This window comes from Microplitis demolitor, chromosome 4 (assembly GCF_026212275.2).
Source record: "Microplitis demolitor isolate Queensland-Clemson2020A chromosome 4, iyMicDemo2.1a, whole genome shotgun sequence".
Lineage (NCBI taxonomy): Eukaryota > Metazoa > Arthropoda > Insecta > Hymenoptera > Braconidae > Microplitis > Microplitis demolitor.
Genome location: NC_068548.1, coordinates 6,112,332 through 6,140,069, shown reverse-complemented (window position 1 = coordinate 6,140,069; position 27,738 = coordinate 6,112,332). Strand labels below are relative to the sequence as shown.

General features: G+C 31.7%; 1 protein-coding gene and 1 long non-coding RNA gene across 3 annotated transcripts in view; one reads left to right on the top strand and one right to left on the bottom strand.

Moving 5' to 3' along the window:
* The window catches only part of LOC103580615 (protein artichoke), a 187,303-nt gene extending 168,659 nt beyond the window's left edge, over window positions 1-18,644 (top strand). The window contains exons 5-8 of one of the 2 annotated variants that reach the window (XM_053738567.1): window positions 10,770-11,147; window positions 12,572-15,688; window positions 16,404-16,780; window positions 17,095-18,644. In XM_053738567.1, the coding sequence (XP_053594542.1) occupies window positions 10,841-11,147; window positions 12,572-15,688; window positions 16,404-16,780; window positions 17,095-17,808 (4,515 nt within the window). In that variant the 5' untranslated portion in view covers window positions 10,770-10,840 and the 3' untranslated portion in view covers window positions 17,809-18,644. Of the gene's footprint in view, window positions 1-10,769; window positions 11,148-12,568; window positions 15,689-16,403; window positions 16,781-17,094 lie in introns of both variants that reach the window. The other variant, XM_053738566.1, reaches the window with a different exon arrangement.
* Window positions 1-27,738, bottom strand: part of LOC128667639 (uncharacterized) — a 37,978-nt gene that overhangs the window by 8,539 nt on the left and 1,701 nt on the right. The window lies entirely within an intron of this gene.

The window sequence follows — 27,738 nt, the reverse complement described above, 5'->3', positions numbered from 1 at the left end:
TTATTATTATTATTATTATTATTATTATTATTATTATTATTATTATTATTATTATTATTATTATTATTATTATTATTATTATTATTATTATTATTATTATTATTATTATTATTATTATTATTATTATTATTATTATTATTATTATTATTATTATTATTATTATTATTATTATTATTATTATTATTATTATTATTATTATTATTATTATTATTATTATTATTATTATTATTATTATTATTATTATTATTATTATTATTATTATTATTATTATTATTATTATTATTATTATTATTATTATTATTATTATTATTATTATTATTATTATTATTATTATTATTATTATTATTATTATTATTATTATTATTATTATTATTATTATTATTATTATTATTATTATTATTATTATTATTATTATTATTATTATTATTATTATTATTATTATTATTATTATTATTATTATTATTATTATTATTATTATTATTATTATTATTATTATTATTATTAATATAGAAAGAAAGATAGAGAAAAAAAAATTTTGGGAAATGAAAACGCAGAAATTTAAAAAAAATTTTAGTCGCGAGTTAGGAGAAAAAAAAATTTTTTTTTAGGCTTAAAAGGGCAGTTTTAAAACCTCGTGACGTAAAAAAGTTTAAAAAGTTTTTTAAAAGTCAGCTTTTTTCATAATTTTTGAGTAAAAATTAAACAAGAGCTTAATTTTTTTTTTTTTTTTTTTAGAAAAAAAATTTTTCCTTTAGAAGTGATTTGTAATCATTCTCAATACATATTCATACGATCAAATTTACCCCCCTCTCCCTTCTTGCAAAAAAAAAAATTTATTGTAATTTTCTTTCATCCAGATTTTTTACGAAAAAAATCACGTCTCGTGTTGTTTGAAGCTCTTTGATTTAAATATACAAACAAAGCACATTCTTTTAATGCTTTTTGTATATATTTTTCATTGCCTCACTTATAACGTCCGACAAAGGAAAGGCAAGCGTGAAAAGTATGATTTATTCTCTCCCAAAGCGTTCCAAGTGTTATTTATATGCAGAACTCCAAAGTGCTGGTTAAATTGAAAAATAAGTTCGAGTTTCAACAAAACAACTAAAAAACAAAGTAATTAAAAGTATCTAAATACAACTTTAAATTAAAATATTCATTTGCTGAATTCTCAATAAAAAAAAAAAATTTTCACGCTTTTCTTCAAACTACTGCAGTACTTTTCATTAGTCACAAACTATCAACTTTATGTGAAAAGTCGTAACAATCTTTTTTAATGAAAATTTAATTTCCTATAAGATTATTTTTTACCATTTTTATCATGTCTTCAATACTTTACTCAGAATTTGATTCTAAATAATTTTAAAAAAATTTTCTTATCAAATTCATATCCTGAAATTAAAATCAAAATAACTCACAAATTATCATTTTTATTACAAAAGTTGAAGAGACTTTTTTTGTAACCAATAAAATTTTCTACAAAAAAGGTTCTTATTCGTAAATTAATATTTTCAGCTCTTAAGCCGCTGTGATAAGAAAACCTAAAAAAATTCACATTAGGAATTTAATCTTTTTTTGCCCGTACTATTCCTAATCCAGGCCAAAATCAGACTTATTTTTGTATGATATTTAGTCTGTTTTAAATCAGGTTTAGACTAAAAACAGACTTTTTTTTATAATTATTAGCCTGTATTCAATTGTTTTTAAGGACAAAAACAGACTTTATTTACTATCATTTTTAGTCTGTTTTTAATCGCTTTTAGATCTGAAACAGGACTTTTTATAAATGTAAATAATAATTATAATAATCTAAATTTATAAATTTATTTTAATTTTTTGGTATTTGAAACATGCTAATGCGCTTCTGTAATAAGATGCCACAAGAATTTTGATGTTTTCTAATGCCAAAATATTTTCAATGTCATCCAGTAAATAAGAAAAATTTCTTGACATTTTAACAGTTATTTTATCTCTTTTATTCAATGCTACAAATATGCAGTCAGGACAGCTAAAAATTAAGCTGTCAAATTTCCATTAACTGCCGACATTTTTAAACAAAAGATACTGAGTAAATAGTAAACAAAACATAATCAATTCTGTAGCTTAATATTTTTTTTATAAATATTGCCCATAAATAATAATCTTATAAGACCATGATTTAATCCAGTTTTGTCTTTGCAAATTTTCAGAAGTAAAATTTTTAAAGTTCAAGAATTAATCTAGTTTTATCTGCTCGGAACGCAATTATTTTTAAAAACAACAGGTCGAAAACAGTTTAAAATTTTTGTAAAAGATGAAATAATCCAATTTGATCAAAATCAGTTCAATTTTTTCGGTCCGGGTAGATCAAAAACAGATTATAATTTTTATACAAGTTCAATAACAGACTAAGTAGCCCAAATACAGTCCAGTTAGACTGAAATCAGATCAAATTTTTCGACTCGGGCGTGTTCACTCCGGATTTACTCCGAAAATTTTTTACAGTGAAGTAACATCAATAATAATAATAATAATAATAATGAGGAGCTGTTACAAGGAAATAGCTTGTTAAGGGTAAAGTTGAATTCTTCCTCTTGAGTATTTGACGTAGTAAGTTAGTTGTGTTTAAAGTTAATAGTAGACAAGACAAGGGATGAAGACAATGCAGGTCGCGGGTAAGAGCAAGGGTGAGGGTAATCCAAGACGCGTTCGACTGACACGTCCTGTGAGGGCTGTATAAACAGGGTGCAGGAGACAGGGAGTAAGAAGGTTGTAAAACGGTCTCATAAAATCTAAACCAGTGTTTTACAACCTCAATAGACACGAGACCGAGCTATCCAGTCTTATGTTAGATGCTACGACGTGTAACAGCTTCAATTCCCGATCCCCAATTTCGCGTCATGCATGCACGTCCTACTTGATTGTAACGTGATTTTAAAAAAATTTAATAGTCCGTAAAAAAAAAAAAAAATAATAAATTTTATCAATTGCACAGTTCAAGGAGGCTATGAAAATTTTTTTTTTATCCTTTTTTTTTTTTCACCAAGATTTTAATTGAATATTGGGTCGAGTTTATTCTAATTGAGAGAATTTGATTGGCAATATCTGAATAAAATTGAGTGAATTTTTTTTTATTTTAGAATTACTGAAGAAAAATATTGTACAAGTTTTATTATAAAATTGATAAGGATTTTTTTTTTTTTGTTAATTTTTAAAAAGATTTTTTAAGTTTTTTTTTTTTTTATTGAATTTTCTATAAAACTGTTGCTTATGATTTATATCATATCTAATAGTTCAGTCTGAATTTTTATTTTGAGCTTAAAAAAATTTCTATCCATTTGAATCCACTTCCCAGAATACAAATTTTAAAATTCCTGCCAAAGTATCGAAAATTTCTAAAAAGTGTTCCTTCAAAATTTACAGAGCATAAAATTTCCTACAAAAAATCTATTGACATATTTTCATCGAAGCCCCATAGTTTGCCCGTAATATCAAATCTAACGCAAGATATCAAAATCCTAGCAATAAAAAAATTAAAAAAAAAACTTTATGACTTCCTTTGGGAAATTCATCAAATCCGATTCAATGAGCATTGAAATATATATAATTTTCTTAACTATTTGAGTGAATAAAAGGTGGAAAAGTCGTGAATTGTCTATATTAAGATCAGTGAGCTGTTTAAAAATTTAACAATCTTTACAACTTTCTTCTCCTCCTCCTTCTTATTTTTATTATACATTTTATTTGAAAACTTTCTCATTCTCATTTTGTCAACGTCTCTTACTTTATATATTTATATGTATATATATATATATATATAAAGATATATATTTTAAACGTTAAAACTTTTTCATTCATTTCATTCTGTCATCCGATTGAATTGAAAGTCGGAAACTACTTGGGTACTGAGAAAGAGCTTTTGTTATCGTTCATGTCGTAGACGACGTCAACTATAAGACGACCAACGACATGCTCGCTTTTAAATTATAAGAAAAATTTTTTTACTATTATGTAAGATACCACTACATAAGAATTATTTTATTATCTTATGAATGTCACTTTATTGCATTACACCTAAGAAAGGTTTTTTATATGTTACTGTAATGATAAATTTAATTTATAGTGTAATAAAAAAATTTATGTAGATGCATATATTTACACCTTGGGTGTGTCGAGTGAAGATAAAGTTTATGTGGATATTTTAAATGGATTCCGCAGTCAATTATCTGTAAAATGAGTACCCACATCAATATATTTGAATGGGATTTTATATATGTTATATATATGACAAATAACATATTATTGTTCCAAAGATTTTTAAATATAGGGTTGTGGGTACTCGTTTGAAAGGAAATTGAAAAGTCTATAACACCATGAGGTTCAAAATTTTATGCTCTTTTATTTTTTTTATTATTATTATAATGATACTAAAATATATGCGTTTAGTTACGAAGCCAGGTTTATCTAGAATTCGAAATGATATTTCTATCGATCATACCATCCATCAAATTTCTTTTAAAATAAGTATCCGCATGAATATATTTGGATGAGGTTTCACATATGTTATATATATGACAAATAACATATTAATGTTTCACAGATTTTTAAATATCGCGCTGTGGGTACTCATTTGAATGGAATTCAAAGAGTTTTTAACAAAGTGAGATTCAAAATTTTCTATTTTTAAAATTTTCTATTCTTATTATCATCAAATCATTATTCTAAAATACATATATTTACTTACGATATCAGGCTTATCCAGAATTCAAAATGATATTTCTATCGTACGGTTCATAAAATTTCCTTTAAAATAAACACCTACATCGATAAAATATATAAATATTCATATATATAATATATAAAATCTAGACTGAAAAAAATAATCAGTAGTAGCTACCGATTGCCAGTAGATAGCTGCTACTAATTATTTTTTTCCGTATACATTTTTATATTTTCCAAACTCCAGGTTGTCAGTACTTATTCAAAAGGGAATTATATTTCTGACTCAATACTTCCATAAAAATTCCTTAGCTGTCATTCTATTCACCTCTGCCCCATTACTACTCGGCCAAATTCATTATTTTTCCTAATTTCCTGGTAATTCATGCCAATAAATGGCATTAACCCGTTCAACATCAGCATTCATTGTCCTCTTATTCAAAATACAGATTGTAAGCCACAATAGTACAAAATACAACACAAGTTTAATAATACGATCGGTGAATAATAAAGGGAGGGTTAAATCCCAACATTGAGGTTTAGTAAATCGAGCTGAAGATTGCTTATTTTTCCATAACTCTCGAGTACGATAAACGAACCTATCGGTTGTATGCCATCACTAGAAAATGACTTTTCGATTTTATCATTCACTCAAATAATTTTACATTCAATATCCATATCAGTATAAATCAACCTCATAAATATTTAATCAACTCATTATTATTCATACCAGCACTAACAATTATAATTATTATTATTTAGCTCCAGAAATATAGTGCCAGTAAATATTTAAGCTGAAATTCAAAAAATTCAACTCTGCATTGCAAATTACTTTTGTCTTAGTAATGACTTTTTTTTTTTTACTGTTACTTAGAATCAGAAAGTGCAATGAGACAATTTAGTTGAGACGACGAAGCCATTGCATTTTTCAGAGTAATTTCAGTAAGTAATTGGTATTTTTTTCTGAAAAACAATTCATTTTTTGAATTTATGGGCCCGAAATTGAAAATTAAATCTTTAGATTTTTTTGAGTTGAAAGAAGAGAAAATAGAAATTTTGGAATTCTTTATGATGATGTGCGATTTAGAAAAAAATAAATCCGAAATTGGAAAATATTTAAGTGAAAATCACTCGCGGAGCAATAATCGTAAAAATTAAAAAAAAAGAAAATTTTTCCAGAAACTCAAAAAATATTTTTTGAATTCACGAAAATTTACTCTAGAGTTTTTTTTTTTTTTTTTTTTTTTTTTAATTGGTTAGAAAAAAAATATTTTTGGCTCGATTAACGTGAAACCAAATACTACATACTTCAATCTTCAAAGTATAATTTTTTCATTTTCACATGTCAATTTTTCACGAAGATATTGAATTTTGACATGAAATCAAAAAAATTTATACTCGCAGAAAATTTATCAGGCTTCAAAATCCGACGACTTGTGACAGCCACAACAAAAATAAAAGTAAAAAAAGAACCATCCAGCCTTACCCGGAATTGAAAGGTAGATTTCTTATGTAAATACAATAAAGCTACAATAGTGTACTTAATACTTATTTTGTAAGCTTAAATATGAATTTCAAGAAAATGAGTTATGCCTTATCTATTAGAAGTTATTAGAAGACTAAGCTCCAAAAATAAGCTTTTTTATTTTTTTTGAAATTTTCGATATCATCAAATTGTTAGAAAAGATGCTTCAAAAAATTAAGTATTGCAGTAAAATTTAAAGCTGATCGTTCAAATTTTAAGATACTTTTTACAGAATTGAGTTATCATTTTCGGTTCAAAAGTTATTTTAGGATGAAGCCAGAAAATTCATTTTTATGAAAATCAAAAAAAATTTCAAACATCCAAAACTTCCAAACTAATCGACCGATTGGGCTCATCTTCGAACTTGATCAAGGTAATCGTCCTATAAATAAGTGTATAAAATTTCATTAAGATCCGTTAAGAATTGCGGACGATATCGTGATGACAAGGCGCGTTATATTATATATATATATACATACATATATAAATTTTTGAGCGGATGGTATTTTTTGACTCTAAGAGGTAAAATAAGACATATGGTGACAAAATTCTGTGATAATTCGATCATGAGACCCATTGCAATAGGCCGATTTCTAAAGAAATCTACCTAAAAAAATAAATTGCAACTAAAACTACAAGCTTTTAAACTCATTTTTGGAGTAGAAAATTAATTTTGATTCTTTATCAAGCTTAAAAACAAAAAATTTTAGTTAATTTTTTTTTGTCCAAGTGAAATTTGTTTAAGAAAATAATCCAAGCCTTTGAAATAAAAAATATGATAATAATAATAATAGTATGACGTATGCATTTAATATTTAAGATGAATAAAGTAGCTGTGGTAGTTTGAACATGAGGAAAATCGAGTGTTTTTACGTTCATATGCACGGCAACTTCTCACGCAACTGCCGCGACTGCAAGTAGGACACGACTGCGACAACCTATTCAATATTTTTTCATTCATTTTTTGTGCTGGATGCAGAAATCCAAAGATTTTTTTTTATTCAACATAACATAACATTACATTAGTGGTACAAATATAGCTAGAGTGAAATGAGAAACGTCAATGGGGTTTTTCGATGTATAAGAGGGGCAAGAAATCGTAGATCAAAGAGGAAGTGGCACAAGAAGGAAGCGGAAGTAACTTACGTGTGTGGGATGTATACTTGGAGTTGTTTAAGTACTTTCTTAGGATATATATATTTATATATATAGGTATGTATGTAGCTGAATTCGAGCTGAGTATTCACGTATCGACGTTACCTGCGTTTGTTAAACTACCAGACGGCTCGGGTAATAAATTTTAAAGAAGCGGTGATATCGAACCACCGTGCCGAGAGATAAGCTTTTAAAGTAGGGAAAGTTTGAGCTAAGATATATAGACAAAAATAAATTATGCATGCAGAAAAAAATTTTTTTTTTCTTTTCAATTTTCAATTTATCGAATTAGATATGCGTGGAATCGAAACTTTTGATATTTAATATCAGTGTCGATATTCAGTATCGATATTGATACTTAATAGCATTAATGGTACCGATGTTGACTATCAATATCGATCCCGAACATCAATATCAGTGTTGAATATCAATATCGATTTTGAATATCAATACCAGTGCCAAGTATTAATATGTTTTGAATACCAATATCGATCCTGAATGTCAATATCACTATTAAACATGTCAATATCGATTTTGAATATGAATATCAGTGTTGAATATAACTATCGATCTCGATCATCAATATCCGCACAAAAAAATATATAAATATATATGTCCCATATAGCCAATGCGTTGATGCATTTATGTCACATATAGATTTTTTTGTATGGGTATCACTATTAAATATCAACATCAATGTTGAATATCAATATCGATCCCGAACATCAATATCGGTGCCGAAGATCAATATCAATCTCAAATATCAATATCATTATTAAATATTAATGTCGATCTCCAATATCAATATCAGTGTTGAATCTCAATATGGGTCCTGAATATTAATATCACTTTTAATGTCAATGTCGAACTTGAATATCAATATTAGTCTTGAATATCAATATCAGTTTTAAATATTGATATCAGTTTTAGATATCAATATCAATGTTGAATATCAATATCGATCCCGAACATCAATATCAGTGTTGAATATCAATATCGGTCCCGAATATCAAAATCTCTATTAAATGTAAATATCGATCCCGAATATCAATATCACTATTGAATATCAATGTCGATCTTTAATATCAATACCAGTATTAAATATTAATTTCAATATCAATGCTAAACATTAATATCCTTAACAAATATCAGTGTTGAGTATTCATAATGACATTAAACATCGATATTAATATAAAATATCAATATCACTATATTCATATAATGAATATCGATTTATAAATAATAAATAAATCGATTAATGAAATATTTAAGCTAAAAATTTTAAATAGCGTAAAAATTATTCCTCAATTAAATTTTACTACCGTTTGCCACAAAAATATCGATATTCCCACCCCCCTGGACTATTACAAACTCCAAGTAATAAAAGTACCCATTAAATATCAGCATATACATTTAATACAGTAACATAATTCATTAATATAAACGTCTCGGGAAAACATTAGCATTTATTTACAAGTTCACCTAACGAAGTCTTGAGCCCGAGTGGCGCCCAACCCGCGGTCACATTTTAACTCAAGACCAACAGAAATCTTGGTTGCCCGAACTAAGAATCACGGTAGGAAGAAAGAAGGAGAGAATGGGAAGTGGAAGTGGGTGGAGTATATACTAGTTTAAAATCCTTTTGTGAATGCTATTGTTCTGTATGGTATTTTACAAAGCTTCATAGGTCGCGATGGGGAGACCCCTGAACTGAAAACGAGAAAAAATAAAAAGAGCGAGAGAGTTGGCGTGCTGCCATTTGCATTCTCATTACCATCCTCGTCGTCTACCTTATTCAAATAGAGCCCAACTACGGCACCTTCTAAGCCGGGAAACCCCACTACCCACTACCCACTAGTTTTTTTTTTTACTCCATACGTACTTACAAACTATTCAACGCGATAGTTTGTCGACTTTTGCACACAACCCGCGGCAAATTTAATGCACACTAAAACAACTTCCGACTAAAAAAATTACCTACCTAACAAACTTTTTTATAAATATGCACACATGATAATGAGCTTTGTAAGACCCCGAATTCAATGTTCTTTCAAAATTACCTCGATCGAATAATTAGTTTTGTTGAAATCGACGCCATTTTATATTAATTTTTTATTTTAAAAAAAATCCATTGTAGTGGGCAAGCTGACGCCATTTTATTAGTGCCCTGTTTCAGAGGAGCCAGACTTCAATGTCCGTTGAAACGAGCCCTCGTTTATAAAAGTCAATTAATTAGTTTTCACGATAATGGCCCCAAAGTAAAAATTATTTAAACAAAAGTCTTGAGTTCGAATCCCGTTCTCGGTTTTTTTTTGCTCAAAAATAATTGAGTACGAAAAAACTGTTAGGACATTTTTTGTAGCAAATTTAATTTGCTTCAAGATTGTTTATGATCATTTTTATCATATCTTTAATAATTTAGTCAGAATTGTGTCTCAAAGTTTAAAAAATATAAAATTTTTTAGAAATTAGTTTATTTTTACTTCAAACTAAAATAACATAGCAAATTATTGAGTTTACATAAAAATTGCTGAGCAACTTTTTTTAGAGAATTAAATTTCTTATAAAATTGTTCGTTATGACTTTTGTCGTATCTTTGATAGTTTGGCCAGAATTCGTATTTAGAAAAACTCTAAATTAAAATAGTCGATTATCTTTACAAACGCGATATGAATAATAAGAATAATTTTATTGTAATAACAAAAGTAGTATTTGCCAAGGCAAATAAAGTAAAGCAATATAAAAAATAAAATTAAAATCTAAAACAATCAAAGCTTGATTATGTGGGATTGTGGCGGCGTACTTGTTGGCATGACCACTGAGATTAAATCCACAGCTCAACACAAAGCGCTAGAGCCTCTCTATGCATTAGGGTGAGTAGTAAACTTGTATAGCATACGCCGTCCAGCGTAAAATATAATTTGATTGTGAACCAAAAGTGGGCAGTTGATTGGCTGGTAGTTTCCATTGAAGTTTACCACTGAAATGCCTTAACTAATCCATAGAACGGCATCTACAATATGACATAGGGATCCCACATTCAAATTAAATAGTTCAAATAACTTTAAATCCATCAGAAACCAGCAATAATTCCAGTAATAACAGTGAGAGCTACAGAACTCACCGTGACGTACGGACAGAGGGTATTTGTTCGACCAATCGCTTAATCTGGCTTTCCCATGCTTAAAGTTGCTAATCCACCAGACAAAATTGATGCCCGCGTATATTTTTATCGGATTAGATCCTAGATTTTATCGCGGGCACTAGCAGCCACGCGGGAAACCGAAAACTTCGATGGGTGGGCAAGGTCGGATTTGAGATGAGGTCGAGGATGGGAGTGGGTATGACATTTAGATATTTTTTTGATTTTATTTCTTTAACTGGGTTACAGATCCCCAAATGGATGTGTAAATAAATCCAGACGAGGACAGCAAGGATGCTATTGGGGTGCAAAAAACGACGATGATGATGTGGACAAGTTGGCCACGAACCAGACGAAAGTGGTGTCATGATAATCCGAGAGTGCTTTGCAAAAATGCTCTTAACTTTGGTTACTGTTGTTTCATCGTACTGGCTATGATGTCACCGAAAGAAGCCGCTAAAAGTGGAGCTAGTGGGAGTGAAATCACACAGTGTCCGTCCCCGGAACTGATTCCTGGCTGTCCGTGCTACAACTTCGACGATGGACTTTTTTTGGAATGCGCTGGGGCCACGGAAAACTCTTTGAGAGCAGCTCTGAGTGCTGTAGCTAGTGTAGCCAGTCCCGAAGGTGAGTCAAAAATGGATTTTTGTTTTGAAAAGGGAGCAGTAAAAATATTTTTTTGGGTCCGATGATCCTTGCCTAGGAGACGGAATTATGAAAACTGAGATATCTTGGGCTAGAATCGATGAGTTATCGAGACTAGAGAGAGTTATCAAGACTCATTAGAAGTAAAAAATTTCTAAGTTTAGTTCAGACAATACAAAGATGTAACATGGTTCAAAAAGTAATGGGAGTCAAAAACTAAAATTTTATTTTCTTACATTACGGGGTGTAGCTTTCAAGGAAACTTTTAAGGACTAATAGAACCAAATCTATTAGAAAGCTGAGATCTTTGTCCAACTTTTGGACTGGTCATCAAAAGCTCAAAAAAATTTCGGTATCGAATTATCATCAGTTGAAGTATAAAATACATTTTTGTTTTAACCTTCGATAGTTCATAGAGAAATTGGCTTAAAAAATATAAAAAAAGAAAATTGGAGCTTAAAGACTAAGCTTTTGAGTGCACGTATTAAAATTGATGTAAAAAATGTTTTGTCAATACTTTCCGAGCACCAAAAAATTTACGGGGCTTAAAAAAAATCAATTTTTGAGTTTTTGACGAAAACCGAGATGTAAATTTATTATTTTTAGCGGTTTAATTATGGGCAGATTACATAGTACACATTTAAAGCTTTGAAATGATTTTTTTTTTCATCACGATATGTTAATCCTCACCAAAGCTACAGCTTTTGGAATTATGGTAATTTTATTGATGGACGCATTAAAGGAATTACAGATAAAAAAAAATATGAAATAGGCCGTCAATCATTGGTGTCTCGTACGCGGATACGCTGTTAATAATTGCAGCCCGTTATCATGTTAACTCAAATCTGGGTCAACTTTTATTTAAATTCTGAGTAAAAAAATATAAAGTTTAAGAACCTAGAGCATCAAAGAGGACGTGGCTTTCACACACTTGGGTCACATCACTAAGCCGACAATTCTAATCCACCTGCCTTCAAAGCTCTCGGCAAAGCTATACTCACAGTCCGCAAGCATCTAAAACCCACACAACTTAAACCTTCTCTTCCTTAACGTTAAACCTCAAGCCAGCGAAACCGCTGCTCCTCCCACTTCTATCCGCCCTTTTATACTCTTTTCACTCTTCACTATTGTCATACGCTCTTTTATTTACTCTGTCAACGCTGAATCGATAAATAAAATTATCTTTACTTTCTCATTCAGAACATCGCTAAAAGTAAAATCTCTAATTTAAATTTGGCCACTCCTCAAAAATTAGTGATATTCAAATTGCTGTTGGTCCAAAGTAAATTGTCGTATCGATACAAAAAAAATTTATTTCAAAGCTTAAAATACGCTCTTTAAAAATTCACTGCAGCAAAAAACAAAATTTTCCTAAATTATATCTACCAATTCTTTTTGTCCAGAAGCTGTAGTTCAGTCACTGAGCATCTACGAGCTGGATCGCAAGATAGACGAGCTGAAATCCAGCGTCTTTCCCCACGGGACACAAATCCGACACCTGCAGATCTCTCACTCCAGCATCCGTGAAATCTCCGAAGATGCTTTCTCGAAATTCAGTTCCTCACTCTCGTCACTGGGCCTGGTCTCCGGTCGTCTGCAACAGGTGCCTCACAAAGCCCTGGCTACCCTCACACACCTGACGGCTCTGGACCTAGAATCGAATCACATCCACGATCTGTCCACGCATTCATTCACCAAACTCAAGCTCAAAAAGCTCAACCTTAAAGGCAACCAGATCCAAAAGATCGCCGAGCACGCCTTCGCTGGTCTGGAGGCCTACCTGACTGATCTAGACCTCGCTGAGAATAAGATCCGCATTTTTCCAATGACGGCGCTACGCAACCTAGAGCATTTGGTATCTCTGCGGCTGTCATGGAACGAAGTGTCGCAACTGCCTGAAGATGGATACTCCCGACTAGACGCTCTGAATTTCCTGGACCTCAGTAGCAATAACTTTGATAAAATTCCTCTCAACTGTTTCCGTTGCTGTCCAGTGCTACGAACCCTCTCGCTTTATTTGAATGCAATCGAGCAGGTAGACAAAGATGCCTTCATATCCCTGATAGACTTGGAATCAATAGACATATCTCACAACAAAATAGTCTTTCTGGACATAGCCACCTTCCGTGCCAACCAGAAGCTCCGTTCTATTGACCTCAGCCACAATCACATTCATTACATCCACGGAGTCTTCTCCCGGCTGCCTGAACTTAAAGAATTATTCCTGGCTGACAATAACATTCTGGAAATATCAGCAGATACATTCTCCGGCAGTGTTAACCTCCAGGTAATCTACCTGCAGCACAACGCCATCCGCCGAGTTGATTCCCGTAGTCTCGCGAGTTTGAAACAGCTTACACAACTCCATCTTACGGCGAACTTTATCAGTAAAGTGCCCCAAGACTTTCTTCAGCACACGGAGAACTTACTTACGCTCTCGCTGGATGAAAACAATATCCGGGAGCTAGAAATTGGGACTTTCATACGAACTAAGCACCTGAGAGAACTCAGGCTGCAGGATAATCAGATTACTGAGGTCAAAAGAGGAGTTTTTGCGCCACTACCTGAGCTACAAGAGCTTCATCTTCAGAACAATGCGATCACTGATATGGAAACTGGGGCATTGAAGACACTGCACAATTTGCAGCATGTCAATTTACAAGGAAACCTACTGGCGGTCTTGGGTGACGTGTTCCAGATATCGGAATCTTCTGAAGCCAGAGGGTCCGGTTTAAATTCAGAAGATGAGCGAGCAGGGAGCTCGCTGATCTCAATCCAGCTGGACAATAACGGACTGGGTGTGCTGCACAATGACTCACTTCGTGGTCAATCTTCAGTAAGGATCATGTGGTTGGGGCACAATAGACTCACAAGGCTCCAAGCCCCATTGTTTAGAGACTTGCTGCTCGTGGAGCGACTTTACCTGACCAACAACTCAATCTCCAGGATCGAGGACACGACTTTTCAGCCTATGCAGGCGCTAAAGTTTCTGGAACTCAGTATGAACCGCCTAAGCCACGTGACTGTCAAGACTTTCTCAGAACTCCATGAACTGGAAGAGCTCTACCTGCAAGACAATGGACTCAGACGCTTCGATCCTTTTGCTTTAACTGCGTTAAAGCGACTCAGAATCCTAGACCTCGCCAACAATCATCTCAATGTCCTGCACAGTATGATTTTCCAAGAAGGACTGCCCATCCGGACCCTCAATCTTAGGAACTGCTCTGTCAGTCTCATCGAATCTGGCACATTTCGCGGGCTCAATAACTTATACGAGCTCAATCTTGAGTACAACCATCTCACGGCAAATGCTCTAGATCGTCTGGACATTCCTGGTCTGCGAGTTCTCAAGATCTCCAATAATAACTTCAGTCAAGTCAACGGGGAGTCACTCGACGGGCTGCCTTCTTTGCAACAGCTGTCCATGGAATCAGCTTCCATCCACCGGATACCCACAGAACTGTTCACTAAGAACAAGAACCTGATTAAGTTACTTCTAGGCAACAATCTACTGCGCTCCCTCCCGGGGAGTTTATTTTTAGGTCTAGAGTCTCTGAGGGAAGTGAAACTAGATGGAAATCGTTTCCAAGAGCCTCCTTATGAAGTTTTTCTGAACGCCACCTCTATTGAGTTCTTATCCCTGGCTCACAACCTCATTTCCCATGTAGACGCCACTCGTCTAAGTGGGCTTAGTAGCCTAAGGGAGTTAGATCTTCGCAACAACCACATTATGACGCTTTCTGGATTCGCGACGGCAAATTTCTCACGACTCATCTCCGTTGATCTTAGCTACAACCATTTGACGGCACTACCTGCCAACTTCTTCGTGCACTCGATCCAGTTACGTAAAATCGAGCTTGCGGGTAATAAATTCCGGCAGATCCCCAGTACCGCGTTGGGTGAGAGGAATATTCCTAACTTAAATTGGTTAAATATGACCAGCAATCCGCTAACGAGAATCCACGAGTTTCCTTCGCTGGAAACTCACTACCCAGCACTTCAAGAGATTCATATCTCGAAAACTAACTTGACCATAATAAGCAGTCAGGATTTTGAAGCCTTCCCGGCATTGCTGCACTTGTTCGTGACCGCTAATGCGGTGGCTAGAATTGGGCAAGGAGCTTTTAGGAATTTACTGTTGTTAATGACGCTGGATTTGAGCGCTAATGAACTTGAAGTACTGCCTCAGGAACGACTGAGGGGATTAGAACATCTTAAGCTACTCAATTTAACCCGCAATAAGCTCAAGGAGTTAGAAGACTTTCCGATGGACTCAAAAGGTCTGCAGATTCTTGACCTCTCTTTCAATCAGATTACCTATATTGGCGGTGAGACCTTCAGGTACTTGGGAAATTTAGAGGAACTGCACTTGCACGGAAATTGGGTCACCAGGATCGCAGCGGATGCTTTCAAAATGATGAAAAAGCTAAGGCTTTTAGATTTGAGCAGAAATTATCTGTCAAACTTGCCTCTCAGCGCTCTCAGGCCGCTGGAGACTCAGATACGGATTCTTAGAGCTGAAGGTAAGTCAATATGAGAATAAAAAAATTATTAATTATCGATTTGAATCCTGAAAACGAGAAATTTTTCAATGAGCAGACGCTCAATTTCAAAATTCTGTGACTCGGTTAAAATTTATCCGATTGAAAAGAAAAAAAATTGCAGCTTAGGGTCAATAGTTTAGGAATCCGTAATAACAAAATTTGTTTGGGGTATGGATTAGTGAGTCATCAGTGCAAATATAACGGGAAAAATTTTTTCAAGTTTCAATGGTGGTTTCGACGATTTTTTTGAGGATTAAGAAAATTTTGTATGCAGTCCCTGCCTCAGAAGTGGGGACTCGTGAAGACTTTCCATTAGTAAATATGGCGCTTAAGAGATAATTTTCTCCATAAATTAACCTTCTGAATCATGATTGCATAAAATATTGTATATTATTAGCCTGATAAGCGACAAATCTGTTACTTATCTGACTTATATCATAAATAGTTATTATGCGTAAGATTAGCATGAGAATAGTCAGTAGAGATCTTAAGCTATAGAATATATTTTTTTTCTTGTCGATCAGTTTATTTTTTGCAGTTACACAACTTAATAAAATTTTCGCTAGAATCGAAGTTTTTAAATTGGGCGCCAAATTTTAAAGTATAAAAAAATAGCCTCCGGTTTTAGTAGAACATAAAGTTTGTAGTGTATATTACTTGGGGAATAATGTGTTAACATTTTGTACAATTGCAGAAAATCCACTTCACTGTGGCTGTGAATCTCAGGAGCTTTGGGAATGGCTTAGGGATCATCAGAAACTTGTTGTCGGTACCGGAGGCGGTCGAGAAGGTGGAGTGGGCGCTGGAGGAGGTAATACTGTTGGACGTCGTGGGATGGGTGTCAATGATGTTGAATCGCCTGGATTGTTGCGATGTGAACAGCCATCTGAATTACGGGGACTCGTATTCTTGGATTTAGATCCTCATGCCTTTTGTTCAACTCCTCTTGTTCTAGAAATCACGATACAAGAGATACAGCCGTTCTCAGTTATTGTTATTTGGCAAAGTCGTAATCATACTGGATTACATGGTTATCAAATCGTCTACAGAAATTTAGACGCCCTCAATGAGGTAATTTTCGTTAAATATATTATTTATAATTCAAATTAATCTCGAAATTAACAAGATCGATACCTCACATAATAAAAACAATATCAATACCCATTTCCATATTTATTTTCAATATCAAAAATTTTTTTTACATCCTAACCTCCATGTATCAATCCAAAAAATAATTTCCAGTCACGCAGTGACATATTTCACAAATAAAAATCACGCGCCGTAAATCCCACTCTCTTCTCTTTCCTCTTTTCCCCACTTTCCGTCATAATCCATAACCATATATATTCACAACAAAACTATCTCACCCAGCTATCTCTTTTCAGGTTCGCGGGAAAATACTAGGACCAACAGCACGACAGTTACGGCTGTCAAAATTAATTGCCAATACGCGGTATCTCATCTGCATACGCGGGCTGGGAAATTGGGCGCCAGAAGAATACTCTTCCTCAGCGTCCTTATCCTCTTCAGTTTCTACAAGAAAGCCGATTAATAGTACTGAAGATGACGTTTTCTTTGACAATTTGAGTTCCCTACCTCCCGAAATGGCGGATTCGACTGTAAGTCGTTGCGCAAAAGTAAAAACTCTTGAATTGCCGGCTGCAATCATCATAAATAATGACGGTAGTGCTCCCATAAGTGACCCCAGCAGTGTAACAAGCATCCTGACCCGTCGGTTGGGTCTTATAGTTGGCTGTTGCATGGGTTTTATAGTCTTCATACTTCTCGTCTCCGTTTTGGGCTACTTGAAGGTCAAAAAACAGAGAGAGGCGGTGAAGCGGGATCAGCAACCTCTGCCACCAGAATATATTTCTTATCGGCATTTTAGTATACAAAGTGGCGACGCTGGCGCCACTGCACGCACCGCGGCTGCTAATAATGCGATGGGTGGAGTGGGCGCCAGCGTGACCTCGACCTCAACAGACGTAACTGCTGTGACTGCGACGATAACTACCACGACAGTGACGAATAATAAAGATATGACACATTCTGGGTACGTAAATAATGTTATTACTGGTGCTACTAATCTTAATGTATAACGTCAAGTTAATGGTTCCGGTGCTAGTGATACGCGGACTGCTATCACAAATGTTTGAGTTTTAAGCCGGAATCATCAAGAAGAGTTATTACCATGGACAAATCACGTTGCCCTCCAGATTTGATAATTATTTTGGGAAAGGGAACTGAAACGGTTTAGGCAAATGACCAATTTATTTAGTGTAGCCGATTTTTTATACCACAATTTCGTTGGGGATACTATTAAGTGTATTGCGAGTTTTTGAAAACTCGGTGCCGCTAATTTTAGCACGTACCCCTGGGGGATACGTCCGCACCGTGAAAATTTCTGTTGGTGTCGAATAAAAATTTTAAAATGATCCCAGTTATTTTGGAATGAGCGCCACTGGGTGTCGTGGGAAAGAAAAATAAATAGGATATGAACAATTGTAAGATAGTGAATTAAATGTTTTTCGTCATGGTGACTTGCTGCTATATCATTGAAGTATTATTAAAAATATATAATGTGAATTGGGATGGAATAAAATAAATTAAAGGGGCGCTATCGATATAATCCTACGTAAATCCAAATTTGATTAGACCAATAAAATTATTGCCACCACTGAAATATTTTTAACTTCGTAATTAATTCCATTTTACACGATTTTTAGTATTGGAGGTTACCACAGATGGCGCCCAAAAATAATAACATCTGATTTCATTTCAAAATTTTATCGTTATCACTAGAGATGGCGCCACAAAAGTACTATATTCGATTTTCATGGTAAATAAAATTATTGGATGTCATCAGAGCCCGCGACTCTAAAATTTGGCGCAAAAAAAACTACCACTGGGAATTGTAATACTCGAATTTTACTGAAGTTAGCAGACGTCAAATTAAAAAAAAAAAAAAAAAAAAAAAACAATAATCATATTAGGAGTAAATAAAAAAATATTATAAAATATTTTGATTAATAAACATCAGAGTGGGCGCCATTTCTTTAAATTATTAAACAATAAGTGTTCCAATTTTTTATAGTAATAATAATAAAAATTTTTTATATATATTTTTAGCGCGATTGAAAAATTAATTGACAGTTAAATTAGTTTTTTTTTTTAAGTAAAAAAATTTTATGCATTAAATATTTACATGAAATTTGTATAAGCAATTTATAATATAATCGATAGTTACTATGGGTGACCATTAACAACTGCTTAGCGGTTTTGTAACAGATTTCGTGTATTACATATTTAATTGTAAAACCATATGATCCGCGGTAAGTGAAACTGTTTAAAGCATTTGTTCGTGAGGGTGTGAGTGTCAGCAAGTGGGTGGGAGTCGAAAAGGATGAAAGCGTATTTGAATTTATTAATTTGTACATTTCACAGGCAAAAGCTGGCCTAGTTATTTTTGGCTATTTATTTCTATTTAATATACTGTTATATATAAATCGCGAATTATTTATATATATATAATATAAATACGTGTAAGTATATGAAAAATATGTGATGATAGAAAGAAAATGTATTATAAATATAAAGAAATAAAACAATGATTATGTAAATTATTATTTATAAATAATTATAAAAAAAAATAATATGTAATAATAATTAATAAAGTATTGTAACTTTTTTTTAATTACTTGCTTATTTGATTCTTTTGTTTTTGTAATTCTACATTGTAAAAAATTTGCGAAGTGAAAGCGGATCGAATCCGAAGTGACTGTTCTTCTATTTAAGGAAGACCACTAGTGTGAAATTTTGAAAAATCAATTCATTTTTTTTTTTTTTTTTGCATATTTCAATAGTCTATACCTTCAAAGATAACATCTCGAATAGTTTTTTTGAGTTACAACCATCTAAAGAGCAGCCGCTTATCGGTTCTCGAAAATACATTTTTCAAAATTGCTGCAGTTATAACTCGAAGACAAATCATCCGATCAATTTGATTTGAATTGCAGTGTCTTTTATATATATTTCTACGTACCATGAACCTCCAGTTTTTTTATCGAATCAAAAATGTAATTTCGACAGGCTAAAAATCATCAAATTTTCACGTAAAACATGAAATTTTTTTTTAAAACTCCGCCATTTTGTTAAATTTCAATTTTTTTTGGTCAAAAAATTTTATCTTGTATTCACTATATATCTAAAAATATATCCTCGAAACATTAAAACATTTAGGCAGTAGTTTTCTTCAAAAAAAATTTCCAAAAATCATCGTTTTCTCAGGCGGTCACACTAGTGGTCCCTCTTAATCTTCTCGGAGAGAAATTCACTCCGAGACGAGTTTATTAAAATCAAAATCACTCCGCTGAAAAAATAAACTCCCTATTTTCTCCGTGTTCGGAATGATCTTTATAAAAACTTCGGAACTCCGAGTGAACTCGGATTTAAATAAAAACCGTAACAACTCTGAATTCACTCCCGATTTCTTACAGTGTAATATTTTTGAACATAATTTTTATTCCGTTCAATCGTTACCGAAGGGATTTAGGTAAAAATTGATTGAAACTTTTTTTGTAGAAAAATTTGCTACGAAAAAGGTCCTAAGGAGGTTTTGTCTAAATCCAGTAGTTAAGATCCTTAGAGATCTGTAATTTTTTTAAGGATTTTACTGAATTTTTTGGTTTAATAACTTTGTGTATTAAATATTTAGATAAAAAATCTGAGTTATGATGAAAATATTTCAATGATTTTACGTAAGAAATTTAATTTGCAACGAAAAAAAAATCTGGTTCCTAAGGCCTCAAAACGTCAAAATCTGATAAAAATTGAATTTTCGAAAATCGGGGTGAAAACAATAACTTCCCAAAATTAAAGAAATTTCCAATTTTCTTGGCGGGAAGTTTAAAAATCCTAAGGACTTTTTATCTATATCTAGTAGTTCAGATGTTAGTAATTTTTCAAAGTCCACAGTAATTTAAGAATCCCAAATATTTCAGTTTCAAATGCGAAAAATAAAAATATAGTAAATAATTGCTTCCATTTGGAATAAAATATTCCAAGTAAATTTTTAATATGGAAAAAGTATTGGCATTGAGCATAGATATATATGTAGACTATAGACTTAACTTGGAAATAGGAGAGTTTAATATACCAGACCGGTCTCGCCATAGTTGAGTTAAGTAGAGTAGAGAAGAGCAAAGATAGTGCGGAGCAGGAATCCAGAGAAATGAGTTGAGATATCCGGACGGTTAATTTTCAATGAGATATCGCTGCTATGGAATCCCCGTGATATTGAAAAATGTCATAAAAAAAGAAGGGAAAAATTAAAAAAAAAAAAAAAAAAAAAGTAAATGAGAAGATAAAAAAGTTTTTTAAGTTATATATTAAATTATTGAACAAGCTTACATTGATTACTCTCGTCAGCGATTTTTTTCGACTTTCGTTACACTCTTCATTATTATTATTAACATTATTATTATTATTCTCGGAAGGTTGATAATAGATATTTTAATGACGCGTTATTTTCAGTACGTATTGATTTCTAAAATCCGTGATACTCTCCCGAGTCGAAAAATTTGATCTGATTTTAGTCTTACTGGACTGTATTTGGGCTACTTAGTCTGTTATTGAACTTGTATAAAAATTATAATCTGTTTTTGATCTACCCGGACCGAAAAATTTGATCTGATTTTGATCTAATTGGATTATTTCATCTTTTACAAAAATTTTAAACTTTTTTCGACCTGTTGTTTTAAAAAATAATTGCGTTCCGAGCAGATAAAACTAGATTAATTCTTGAACTTTAAAAATTTTAGTTCTGAAAATTTGCAAAGACAAAACTGGATTAAATCATGGTCTTATAAGATTTTTATTTATGGGCAATATTTATAAAAAAAATATTAAGCTACAGAATTGATTATGTTTTGTTTACTATTTACTCAGTATCTTTTGTTTAAAAATGTCGGCAGTTAATGGAAATTTGACAGCTTAATTTTTAGCTGTCCTGACTGCATATTTATAGCATTGAATAAAAGAGATAAAATAACTGTTAAAATGTCAAGAAATTTCTCTTATTTACTGGATGAAATTGAAAATATTTTGGCATTAGAAAACATCAAAATTCTTGTGACATCTTATTACGGAAGCGCATTAGCATGTTTCAAATACCAAAAAATTAAAATAAATTTATAAATTTAGATTATTATCATTATTATTTACATTTATAAAAAGTCCTATTTTAGATCTAAAAGCGATTAAAAACAGATGAAAAATGATAGTAAATAAAGTCTGTTTTTGTCCTTAAAAACAATTGAATCCAGGCTAATAATTATAAAAAAAGTCTGTTTTTAGTCTAAACCTGATTTAAAACAGACTAAATGTTATACGAAAATAAGTCTGATTTTGGCCTGGATAAGGAATAGTACCGGCAAAAACAGATTAAATTCCTATATAAAATAAATATGAATTAAAGAAAAAACATTTGAATTTATCATTTATTTTAAAACAGATCTAATTTTTTGACCCGGACTATTTTATCATTGTTCTATATATAGAGAATTACTAAATATTGTTAGTTAATTAAAAGATTAACAAATTTCCAATATCTGATTTTAATTAACAATCGAAGAGAATTATAATTTTAATACATGCAGAAAAATTATTAGTAAAAATTACCTACAAAATATGTTACAATAAGGACATGTGGAAAATATCTCAATTTTTTCCATGCATGTAAATGAAGTGCAATTTCTACTAACAACATAGAAAAAATTTAGTTACTGGCAAGATGCCTTTTCTGTACCAAACTTTATGGGTAATTTTTACTCGAAAATTCTCTGCGTGTGTTTTTATGTTAATTTTTACCATAACTTTTATATTTCCTCCCTAATGTAATTTCATCCAAGCTAACAATTCTTATAATTCTGTTAACGAAACCTATTAATTATTACCGCCTAAACTATGAACTTCACACACTGTAAAAAGAGACGTATTAAAAATGGACTCAATTTAACACCGCGTGGTATTGAAATAAAATAACTCTGATGCAGGCAGTGTAATTTTGCGGCGTTAAATCGGTGTAAAAACAAAAAAATCCATTTACTATGTCAACATATAAATTGTAGCTATGTCACATAAAATTTTGCTTTGTTACATCCGAATTATTTCTATATCGACGATGTAAATTTTTCTATACCAACATTGGAAAAATAACTATATAATATAGGAAAAATTCCTATGTAGACATTGTGAAAATTCCTGTGTTAACATTGCAGAAATTCCGTTAATGATGTGGAAATCCCTCAATGTCGACATGGGAAAATTTTCCATGTTAACACAGAAATTATTCTTATTTTAACAAAGTAAAAATTCCCATATATGTAAAAATGAAATATTTGTAAACTGATGGTTTTTTTTTACGTAATTAATTAATTGGATTGATGATTGTATACTGTCGGAAACACGATGTAATTAACTTTTACGTACACGTTTATATTCATTGAATTTATAAAAACATTTGTTCATTGGTAGGCGCTACAAAAAATTTTAATTAAATTACACAAAATTTTTTCGGAAACTTTTAAATTGTATTTTCGTAAGTGTTAAAACCTTCACACATCTCTATTTTATAGCTTTAAGGCCTAAATAATAATAATGACCAAAATATTTGGTATTTTGTTGTTTTTAATTTCTCGTGAACTTTTCTTATGCAACATAGCAATTTTTTCTGTGTTGACATAAAAATTTTCCCTATGTCAATATAATTATTTGTATTACGTCAACGTAGAAATATTTCCTATGTTAACAAAGGAATTTTTTCTTTGTCAACCTAGAAACAATTCCTATGTCAATATAGAAGAAATTACTCTAATAACATAGGAAAAATTCCTATGTTGACATAGTATAAATACTCATGTTAATATAGGAATTTCAGCAATGTTGACAGAGGAATTTTTCTATGTCTACATGAAAATTTTTCTAATGGTAATATAGAAGACATCCCTATAATATGTGGGTAAAATTTTTACAAAATATCGTTATATTCTAATTTTTTTCCAGTAAAATTTCCTATGTTGATAGAGCAAAACTTGCTATATCGACAAAGAAATTTCCCCTAAGCAAAATTTAAAAATTCACATTTTTTTCTCTCCGTGTAAGTAAAAATATTCACAAAGTAAAATATTTTCAACACCGAAAGATATTTTAACACCGGTAAAGAATATTTATACCAGTGACGGTGTTATTTAACACCGAAAATTTTAACACCTACATTGCGTGGACTTACCCCGGTTTTTTTACAGTGTAGGAAAATCTTCCGAAATTTATTAAAAAATGACCCTGATCGATATACTATTCCTGTTTGTACCAAAGCTAATCTTGATCGAAAATCTCAATCGATTCTCTGAAGCCGAAAAACTAAAATACATTACTAACATTTAAATGTAGTAATCGTAATTGTAAAGATAAGTATTGAAACTTGACAAAATAGTAAATCGTTAAATCTGGTCGTCAGTTAAAACAGATCGGTAGTATACGGGACCGGGAAAACGCCGAGCTAGACGACAATCAATGCAATCCAATCAACAGAGCCACCATTTTCAACAATTCCCAGTCTCTCTTCCCAGTCTACTCCCACAACTCCCCCCCCCCCCTCCTTTGCATCCCCTACCTCTGACTCGAATGGTCTATAGACGATTGACAACTAGACAAGCTTGATACAAATTTACATAATTGATAGGAGAAATTATTGAGTGACCTTCTAGTTAACTACCCCCCTCAAAATATACAGCAAATCACAATTATCATCACCATGGCCATCAAATGTCCGCAATTGTTAATTATACGCTTTCCAAAAACTCAATAATTATTATACACACCTAATTACTCATTATAGTAATATATATGTATATATATATTTATTTATTCCAAATAATACTGGCTAATTAATATTGATTGCTAATTACTCGAGAGCTTAATTAAATTCCGCTAATTGAATAAATTAGACAGATTTTTTTTAACCAAACTTTTATTTTCGCAACTATTTGGACTCTAGTTATCGGAATTTCATGAAATTTTTTTCAAATCGATACGCCGGAAGTTAGAAAAGTGAGCCATGGGATTAAATTGAGGTTATTGGGTACTTGGAACGGGTACGAAGAGATTAAAGAAAAAAAGTCAAAGAAATCGGGAGAAGGAATTTAATTTTTTTTTTTTTTTTTTTTTTTTTAAGTAATCGAGAAGAGTGGGGGGTCAGAGAGTAAGTGGAATTTATCTTTCAGCCTCTGGCGTATTGGTTTAAAAAAAATTAAAGGGAATCGGTTAATTAGAGCCAGAGTAATTCGCAAAAGAAGAAGTTTATTTATCGGTTTTTTAAAATTTTTTTTTGTTACTATTTTTTAATTACTTAAAAATTTTTTTTCAAGTGTATTGACCCCAGGGTCTTATTCTTAAACTGATGTATTGATTTAAAAAAAAAATTAATCAAATCGAATTATTAGAACCCAAATAATAACAGAAAAAAATGAAAAATTTGAATTTCGCGCCAAATTTAAAAATCAAAAAAAATAAAAAGAGGGAGAAGTTGAGAGGGTGTACGAGAAAACAGGTAACGATAAAAAAAAATTTACCACACGTAGTACTTTAGAAATTTAAAACAAAAAAAAAGAGATTGAAGTCCTAGAGGCAAGGGAGTAAAAGAGGGAATAAAAAATAAAATGTGTATAATCTGTATAAAATGTGGAATGAGGGTGTGGAAATCACAAGAGGATTACGGTTATATTCGTTGTATTAATCCACGTCAAATACCTCAAATGCCTGAGAATAACGATGTGCTTTGCTGGGAGTTTTAAGGAGTAAGTGCTGAAGTACAGAGAGAAGGTGGAGTACAAAGAGGGTGAGAGGAAAAAGAAATAGCTGAGGCAGGGGAGGCGAGGGGGGAGGAAAGCATCAGTGATATTGAAGAGTTGATTTGAGCTTAACTTCGATACCGAGGGAATGAAACTCGGAGCGGGGTAGAAAAAGAGGGAGAGAGTGAGTAGGGAAGGACAGGAAGAATGTAATAAATTGGTGAAACCGTTCTACGAATGGTTGGAAAATAAAATTGAGATGAATTAAAGGTGTAATGTGAGGTGATAGGTATCATCTGCTTTATACTCGGTTGTTTTTATTTTTAGCGAGTTGAGGGCATCGAGGAGTCGTTCTGTCGAGTGGAATCGAATTATTATTTTTTTTTTTTTTTATTTAAGATGAGGGGAATTTTATTTTGAGAAGTTAGAAATGGAAATGAGTACTTTTTGTTGGCGCACCCAGGGAGAAAATGGTAATTCTTTTATTTTTATTTAAACATCGGGTAAAATGGTCCCTTTAAAATTTATGGTTTAAAAATCCAAAGTTTCCGAGTTGTAGTAATTTTAATAATTTGAAAAATAAAATATCAATTGTAATTTTTTTTTTAATATTATATACTTTTCAAATTATTAAAATTACTACAACTCGGAAACTATGAACTTTAGCGACTTGACTCATAGAACGTTTTTTGAAGGGGATAAAATTTCCTATAAAATTTTCGTTAACATTTTTAGTTTACTTTCATTGGCTTACGTTCTGCAAGCCGATGAAGGTCAATTTCATAGGACAAAGGAGTTCTGCAACGGACACAAGTGAAACAGCTTGAATAACAGCTTAGTTACTATGGGCACTTTTGATGAACACTAAGTTCTTTACAATTTACAAAAAACGGCGGTTTGATATCATAAAATGCAGCTGAATATTAGAAACTTAAAAAAAAAGTACTTTAATTTACATGTATTTTAATTGGGAAATCTTTGAAATCCAATAGAAAGTACTTAAGATTGAAATTAAGAGCTCAAACTTGGCAGGAATTTCCGTTTCGGCATAAAGAACACTTTTTCCACAGATATTTTTATATTTTGAACAATGTTTTAAAATAATGTACATATAGATGTGGTTATTAATTCCTTCTTATAAATATTAATGACAAATAATTTAGTGAATAAAATTTTTCGAATACTTTGATAAATTTATAAATTAATATATTTTATTTATAAATTAATGTATTCTATTGATGAATATTAAGTATGTAAAAATATCTATATAGACCGGAAGAGATAGAAATAATTAATTGATGCAGAAGAATATAAAATACGCGTTTATTCAGGAGCATTATCATTAATCAGATGGGAAAAGTATAAAAAGCAAAGAATGTTCGGGTGCATATATATAAATATAAATGTATATATATATATATATAAGAGGGTGGAAGAGTAAGCTCATGGCAATGGCATATAGCTTGACAGCAGCTACGTGTACTGCTTCTGCAAATACCTTTATCACTATTGTATTTGTATGTATGTATATATATATGATATGTAGATGTATATGACTGGGTACACGTCGAAATACGAGTACAGAACAAGAGATGGAACAATAGGGGATTGTGTAGTTATGAAATATGCATTCTACACTATTATACTGTAGCTATTGCTTTAAACCCATTATTTTATAAAAAATTTATCTTTGACAAATTTATCCAATTGTTTATGAATATACTTTAATACTCATGTAATTACTATTCTTTAATTAAACATTATTTTTTATTTTAAATATTTCACAGTGACCATTTTGACTCCTACTGGTAAAAAAATTCTCTAGAGGCCATTTTACCTTTCATTAATTAAAAAAAAACATAAAGATGCCATTTTTATCTCTCATTGTAAAATAAAAATTTAGAGGTCAATTTACCCCTCACTGAAAAAAAAATTCTTGGTGAACCATTTTACCTCTGAATTAAAAAAAAAAAAATAACTAAAGTGACTATTTTAACCCATTGGTAAAAACTGCTCAAGAGGCCATTTTACCTTTCATTAATTGAAAAAAATTCATAAGTACCATTTTACCCCTCACTGGAAAAAAAATTCTAGGTGGACCATTTTACCTCCGATTTAAAAAAAAATTCTAGAGACACCAATTTACCCGTCATTGGTAAAAAAAAGTTCTCAAGGGGCCGT